Genomic DNA, 8,065 nt, shown 5'->3' on the forward strand with positions numbered 1-8,065 from the left:
GAAATCATCTGGGCTGAACACTAGAGAGCATTATGTGATTCACGGAGGAATTTGTCATCAATGATGGATCAACTTGAATTGATCTACCCAAAGGAAATGCAGGTTGTTTAGGTCGTGGAAGAGACATTGATTCACTTCCTAACATAACCATGACATCTGACATGGTGGGCCTATCTTCTGGATCTTCCTGTACACATAACAATCCTATGTGCATGCACCTTAAAACTTCTGAGTCAAGACAAGTTTCCAATAGATGAGGATCTACAAAGTCTATGTCTTTTCCTTCATTCCATAACCTCCAAGCCTGTAATATTCAAAATTACTTTTCTTGAAATTTTATGGGTTGATTAAGAGGAATAAGGATAGAATATCAAGTGATTGATGAAACGTACATATGCTAATAGGGTAGGGGCAAGTTCAGTTGTAAAAAAGCCACTATTTCTCTTTCCATTGACGATCTCAAGAAGAATGACACCAAAACTGAAGATATCAGATTTCACTGAAAACAATCCCTCCATTGCATATTCTGGAGCCATATATCTACTATTTTGAACATTATAGACATTATCATAAGTAATATGGAATACAATAAAATCAAGTATAATGCATATAATATAACTTGACACAGAATATTTAATTTTTTTTGACTTGAAATATAAAATCCAACTCATTTATGGTTTATTGGTTTTCACTGAAACATCTTGTGCTATTTTCTTAAATTTTAATGAAAGTAACCAAGTGATTGTTTCTCTTCAAAGTTGTTGTTGACAATGGACCAAATATTAGCTTAAATTTGTTAATGATCTTAAAAGGCTATGAAATTCTTCAATTCACCAATAAAACATTCTTTCAACAATAGAATTAATCATTGTTCCAAACATTCGCTCAATTATTTCCATGACAATTGACCAAAATAGTTAAGTCAAACTTATTATTGGGACTAAAACTAAAACTTACTATGTGGGTTAAATTATGTGAGTTAAATAAGAGATAACTTACTATGTTCCCACAACTCTTTTGGTATTGGCAGCACTTTGATTTTCACAGAAAATTCTTGCCATCCCAAAATCTGAAATCTTTGCAACCATATCATGGTCAAGCAATACATTATTTGGTTTCAAGTCTCTATGAATGATTCTAAGTCTTGACTCTTCATGAAGATAAAGTAATCCTCTAGCTATGCCCATGATAATCCCATAGCATGTGTTCCAATCAAGATGTGAACGTTTTTCTGATTCTGAAGTTATAGAAACACCAAAACCTACAATCAGTGACCCACACAGACAAACATAAGCCTTATTCAAAAACGGGGGGAAAGTCAACAAACCAAAGATAAATTTGTCAAGGCTTTGATTGGACATGTATTCATATATGAGAAACTTCTCTTCTCCTTCCAAGCCGCATCCCAACAGCTTCACCAGATTCTTATGCTGGAGTTTTGCAATCAGAATTACCTCATTTTTGAATTCCTCTGTGCCTTGCCAAGACTTCCTCGATAACCTTTTAACTGCTACTTCATTTCCATCTGCAAGGACACCCTGAAATTCCCAAGAATCAAACCATCACTTGTTAAAGACTTGTTTGGTAATACTTGGGCTGAAATGAAATTCAGAGACCATCTTACCTTGTATACAGCACCAAAACCTCCTTGTCCTAACTTGTTTGATTCAGAAAAGTCATCAGTGGCAACCTTAATTGTTGCTAAAGTCATGAACACAAGTTCTTCAGAGCTAATTAATTCTCCATCTTGTGTAATTGTTACACTCTTGGGGGCCGCTAATTGTTGCAGTAGCATCATTTCGCTTTTTCCATCATCTATTTCAATTTGTTTTCAAGGAAAAAGAAAATTGAAAAAAAAAAACCAAAGAACTGAGGTTGGTAATTCTTGCACTACTTTCTCATAGTCAACAGATGAAAAATTATAGAAAAAATTCACCTCTGTCTTCCTCTTGTCTTTTATGGAAATAGGCAGTGCAGAAACCAATAAAAACTGCTAATATGAACACTGATGCACATATAATCAGTACAAGCATCCATGTTTTCCATTTCCCTCCTGCTCATGAATGGCAAGAATCTGCTAATGATAACATTGATATGCCTTCTTATGCGGAAATACAATTAAACTAATCAGAGCCAGAAACATTACCTTTAGAAGTTGGGTAAACCAAGAGGTACTGAGAAGAAGTATTGAAGAACTGAGACAATTCAAACCTCACATTGCATGTTCGACTAAGAACTATCCCACCTTCGCGGGATGAGCAACAAGCTCCAAGGTCTCCTAGTGCAGAAATCAAGCAGTTATAGCATAATGTTTCAGAGATGTCTCTTGTGCATTGTACTTGGCCGTAAATTGTAATTTTCTGGGAAAATTCAATTTCCCCAGAAGCAAACATATTCTTGGAAGAAACCGATGCAGCCCCACGGGACAGGTTATTCATTAAGTACATCAGAACCTGGCTGAATCGAACAGGATCCGACACGTTCTTTGCTTGATTATTTTCATCCGGATACTTCCCAGTATAAACCATCCTTGAAAAGAACATCTGAAAGGAGTATCTTACTTGACAAAGCTCATACCATATCATAGCATCTTGACTTCTGCAATTGTTGAGTATATCTTGGCTTGCTTTCTCAACACAGTCCTTACAGATTGCGGAGTTTAAGTTTATGTCTCCCCTGCATAGTGCCAGTCCATAGACCTTAACAGGGTCTTCTCCAATGGATGTGTTATAGAAACCTGAAACTGAAATGTTGGAAGAAAGTGACTCTAGAAGAAGCTTGAGGTTGTTATGAAATGTAGAGTCTAGTGTGTAATCTGGGAATTCGGGTGGACACCAAGTGAAGAGGGGGTCTGAACCAGAGACGAGGTGAAAACATAAGATGGGAATGACGAAGAAAAACATGGCTGAAAATCCATACATTTTTATCCAAAAAAACAGAAAAAATGTATAAAGAAGGTTAGGTTAGGCAAGACATGGTGATTTTGCATGAGGGTAAGAAAAAGTTGGGAAATTTCTCATCTGGGATAGAAGACTTGAAGCAGATGGAAGAAGAACTTGCGTTAATGACATCATAATAATTAATGGGAGAATTTCAAATGAAGACCAAAGATGTGATTTAATTATTGGTGGATCTCAAAAATTTTAAAACCTCAGTTTAATTCAAGGGATAAAAGTAAACAATTTCAACGGTAAAAAGACCACTCCCTTCACTTATTATACAAAATCACTAATTGTTAATTTTCTTACTTTATTATTAATTTACTAATATTAGTTACAAATTACATGAGTTAACATGTGAATAATTATATAAGACTCGACATCAGTTATTCAATCAAAAGCAGTAACATCAATTGTTAATTGCTAATTTTACTTGTTAATTTACTAATATCAGTTGTAAATTATTAACAAGTCTTGTAATTTACTAACATCAATTGTAAATTACTGACAAATCTTATAATTTACAATAATGTTAGTAAATTGTAAGTAAAATTAGCAAATTAACAACTAATGTACTGCTTGTCTGACAAATGGATGTAATTTATAAATGATATTGATAAATTAATAAGTAAAATAAAAAATTAACAACTAGTGATTTTGCATGACAAGTGAAGGGTACTTTAATCGTTTTACAGTTGAAATTATTTTCACTTTTATCTCTTTAGACTAAATTAAAATTTCAAAATTTTTCAAGACCCACCGGTAATTAAGTCACATCCCTGGTCATTATTTGAAATTCTTCCATAATTAAACTTTTTTAGATCAGAAATAATCCGGTAAACGTTACTTTATTAATTATAAAAAAGAAAAACAAAAGAAAACAATTGTTGGCGTTCTTCCAGGCTTATCACTGATGTCAATGATTTTGATTCTATCCATGCATTATGTCTCAATCAAAGGGCGGCAACATTACATTAGTGATGATGATTATAAAGCAAGTGGCATTTTTATAAAGAAAAATACTTCACGTTATCAGCATCAAAGAATCTAAACAATTAACAATAACACTGACCTTAGATGAGTTCTGGAGTAATATGAAAACTATTCATGGCTGACTTTATGTCAGAGAAAGGAAGCTGCTATCTTGCTAGATCTAACGACGAAGCCAAGATTACTCCATGTTGATTAAACTAATTGAATATTTGAATGATTGAATTGACTTTCAAATTCAAGATTTGAGAAAATGAGACAAAATTGTGTTCTTCTTGGAGCCGTAATTCCATGCCCAAACCTGAAGGAAAAAGTCATTAGATTATGAATCTTGCTTGTTAGAATGAATTACTTGATCTTTCTCGGAAAATTTTTGCTGTGGCAAGCCTATGAAATTCATTGCAAGAATTTACCATCCTAAAGTCAAACTGCAGAAATAAAAATTTTTGACAATGATGCTTGATCACAGATTCTCCCATGATAATTACCGTTTACCATCTTTCTGCCTTGCAGGAAATTTTCTTTATACTTATCAACAAATTTACAGAAGTTTGGTATTGGTTCTGCTCATATGCTCCGGCATGACCAGTCATTTGGAATCAAAATTCAACAACTGCTACAGTCTGACTAATGCTCAAACAGATTAATTTTTTGAATAGAAGTTTAGAGAATATATACAATAGTCACAGATATCCAGAGTGCCAACCTGGTTTCTCTCCTGATAAAATTGTCTCACTTGTTCATTTACCTCGTGCACAACAGAATTTTATCAATTAATTCAAACCCATCTGATGGATGCAGAAATAAAAATAAAACTTATGCACCAGTGGGTCCACAAATTAGTTATATACATTTTTACAAGTCAACAGTGACAACGACAACTATTTAGCCTAGTTTATACGTTAAAAGGAAAAATGTAAATCTAGTTACAACTTGAATGGCCAGCCTTTGACTGAATACCATCTAACTACAATATTACAAAATAAAAGGGGAAAAACTAGACTGGAAGTTTTCAAATCTATTATTCACTGGGGAAGTGTATCAGAAGCTGCTAAGTTATTGACTGAGCAACGTTCATTTTCTGGCACATTATGATCATTACTAATGATTTTTCCCACACAGAAGGGTGGCCTTTGGGGCTGACCAAGAGTTGGTGATTGACTTTTCAACATTAAAACAACAGAAGACATGGTTGGTCTGTTATATGCATCTGCTTGAACACATAGTAATCCAACATGCATGTATTTTAGAAACTGATCTTCAGGGCATGAATCAGCTAGTAGAGGATCCATCAAGTCCAGTGCATTTCCCTCATTCCACAGGTGCCATGCCTGCATGATGAATGATTCTTCAAGTTAATCAATCAATGGCCATACATAAGTTTCAGAGAGAGAAACTGGTCTTCTGCCCAAAAGTTTAAAATGATAAAGTCTCATGGATAACTTTATTTTCTAATACTTACATATGCCAGAAGGCTAGGAGCAAATTTAGAGTAATAGAAACCTGCGTTGCGTCTCCCAGTAATAATTTCAAGCAATAACACTCCAAAACCAAATACGTCTGATTTTATAGAATATAATCCTTCCATAGCATATTCTGGAGCCATGTATCCACTAAAAATTTGAAGGTACAAAAGTCATAAACTAGTTGCCAACCAAGAAAATATTTTCAAAATATAAAAATATTATACTAGAACCTAAGTACTCACTATGTACCAACAATGGTAGCTGTATTAGCTTCACCTTCAGCTCCAGCAAATATTCTTGCCATTCCAAAGTCTGAAATTTTTGGGTTCATGTCATGGTCCAACAATATATTACTTGCCTTTAAATCTCTATGAATTATCTTTAGTCGAGAATCTTCATGAAGATAGAGAATCCCTCTTGCTATTCCACATATTATATCAACACGTTTAATCCAGCTTAGTTGTGCTTGTTGCCTTGTATCTGTCCACAAATAATGACTAATATCAAATGCTGCACCATTCTAAAGTGGATAAAACTATGAATATTCTATTATCTTATTGGTTTGAAAGGTGAAGGAAAAGAACTCACTGAAAAGGACAGCATCAAGGCTGCCATTAGGCAAAAATTCATAAACAAGAAGCATTTCTTCTCCATCTAAACAAAATCCTAGAAGCCTCACTAAATTCTTGTGTTGAAGTTTCAGTATCAGCAGAACCTCGTTTATGAATTCATCTGAGCCCTGTTCAGACCCTGTTGAAAGCCTCTTGATTGCTACTTCCTGGCCATCACTTAATACGCCCTACAAAAACCACAGACCTTATGTTTGTCTCTAATGAATATGCAAGAAAATTTGATTAATCTTTCTTGAGTTTAAGCTTCAGATTCAATCACCTTGTAAACGGAGCCAAAGCCGCCTTGACCAAGCTTATTTGAATCGGAAAAGTTTTTGGTAGCAGCACACAGAGTTTCAAGATCAAAATAAGGCAAATCCTCAGATATTTTGTCATTTCTTCCAAGAAAATTCTGGTGATTTTGGAACACTGATTGACCTTTCTCCCCAAAGCTATGAAGATCGATCACATGACGGTCTACTCCACCCTTACCTAAACACGAGAACCCAAGAAGTTAAGCAAAAAAAGAAAAGAAAAAAAGAAAAACTCAGAAACATGAATTGACCTTATGTTAGCTCAGCTTACGATCTTACATACTTTTCTGAGTTCTCTTCTTTGTAAAGAAGTAAAGGCAGCAACTGAAAATCACTATTCCCAAGCCAGTGGCTGCTATAATTCCAGCAATCATCCCTGCCTTGCTTGTTGTACCTGCATAAGTGATCATTTAACAAGAGAAGTCAATCTTCAACAGATTGGGAATTATAACTCGATGCAGTCTAATTGATCGAAGTTACTTGAAACAGAAATGCTTACTTTTGCTAGTTTTTGTTGATGAATCATTCGGATCAAGTGCACCATTGTAAAATTCGTATAGCTCAAATCTCAAGTAGCAACTACGACTTAGAACTCTAGCTCCGATTGAGGAATAGCAACAAATAGGTAGATGACTAATCGCACTTTTAAGGCATACATTACAATCACTAGCTGATAAATCTCTGGTGCACTGAACTAATCCATATATTGTTTTCTCTTCAAAGGGTGCCTCTCCAATAGCATACAAATTAGCAGAAACATTGAAAGATACCTTGTCAGTAAGACTATGCAACAACCCATTCACCACAGGCTCAAACTTCTCTGGTTCTGAAATATCCAGCTTATTATCAAACCCCATTTTTCCTGTGACATCCACTTTGCCGAGGAAGTCCTTGTTGGAATATCGGAGCTGGCATTGCTCTTCCCAAACAATTGCTTCTTCTGCTTTGGGACAGTGTTTAAGAATGTCTTGTGCTGCCGAGGCTATGCAATCTTGGCATGTTTGATTTGAAACATAATCTAGGCACATGAAGAAGGCATGCACTCTGTCTGGATCGCTTCCATATGAGACATTGTAAGATTTGGAGATTGAAGCATTGGAAGACAGAGAACCCAGGATGTTGTTAAGGTTGTTCTGAAAGGAGCTTCCTTTGGTGTAGTTACTGCTTGTTGAACAATTTTGATATGGTGGGTCAGCTAAGGAAACGCCTGAGAGGAAAGAGATAGTGCAGAGAAAAAGGAATAGCATCGGAGAATTAACCATTTCTGCTTGTGAGTAGTACCGGTTAACAGCTCAAGGAAATCTGTTGAATGATAAGATTTACGGATAGAGAAATATGATTGAGGCAGTGTTTCACATTAAAAGTGGCTTTCTTGCACTTGCAGCATCAAGAACGGTGGGAATGATTCAAACAGGAAGCGGATGCACTGTTTACCAGAGTTGAGTTGGATTATTTAGTATTAATTATTACTAATTAGTTTGAATTTTTGTTTGTACTGGAACGGCGAAGGAATTAAGCTCTTCAGAGAAGAAATGAATTGTTTTGTTGACCATGACCATAACCTCCAATCAGAGGTAAATTGAAAAACATTAGAATTAAACAATGACCATCCCTGACAAGCAAAGACAGTTTACTTGTACATTTATAATGATATAGAAAACGCCTATTGTTTCGAATTCAATACCAAGTTCGCCAGAATAGCGGGAAGCAACATGGCATGAATCATCAATGTACTGTCTATCAAT

General features: G+C 35.1%; 1 protein-coding gene across 1 annotated transcript in view; it reads right to left on the reverse strand.

Moving 5' to 3' along the window:
* The window catches only part of LOC129293128 (uncharacterized), a 79,917-nt gene extending 72,171 nt beyond the window's left edge, over nucleotides 1-7,746 (reverse strand). The window contains exons 1-12 of the mRNA XM_054930929.1: nucleotides 6,820-7,746; nucleotides 6,604-6,714; nucleotides 6,287-6,498; nucleotides 5,984-6,194; nucleotides 5,638-5,875; nucleotides 5,392-5,542; nucleotides 4,959-5,260; nucleotides 2,147-2,952; nucleotides 1,937-2,053; nucleotides 1,625-1,815; nucleotides 1,328-1,538; nucleotides 1,000-1,237 (exon numbers count right to left, since the gene is read on the reverse strand). Coding sequence (XP_054786904.1) covers nucleotides 1,000-1,237; nucleotides 1,328-1,538; nucleotides 1,625-1,815; nucleotides 1,937-2,053; nucleotides 2,147-2,952; nucleotides 4,959-5,260; nucleotides 5,392-5,542; nucleotides 5,638-5,875; nucleotides 5,984-6,194; nucleotides 6,287-6,498; nucleotides 6,604-6,714; nucleotides 6,820-7,582 — 3,551 coding nt within the window. The 5' untranslated portion in view covers nucleotides 7,583-7,746. The remainder of the gene's footprint in view (nucleotides 1-999; nucleotides 1,238-1,327; nucleotides 1,539-1,624; nucleotides 1,816-1,936; nucleotides 2,054-2,146; nucleotides 2,953-4,958; nucleotides 5,261-5,391; nucleotides 5,543-5,637; nucleotides 5,876-5,983; nucleotides 6,195-6,286; nucleotides 6,499-6,603; nucleotides 6,715-6,819) is intronic.
* Nucleotides 7,747-8,065: the final 319 nt, after the last annotated feature.

Source organism: Prosopis cineraria, unplaced genomic scaffold (genome assembly GCF_029017545.1).
Source record: "Prosopis cineraria cultivar Desert tree isolate PC_DT_omini unplaced genomic scaffold, ASM2901754v1 PC14, whole genome shotgun sequence".
Classification (NCBI taxonomy): domain Eukaryota; kingdom Viridiplantae; phylum Streptophyta; class Magnoliopsida; order Fabales; family Fabaceae; genus Prosopis; species Prosopis cineraria.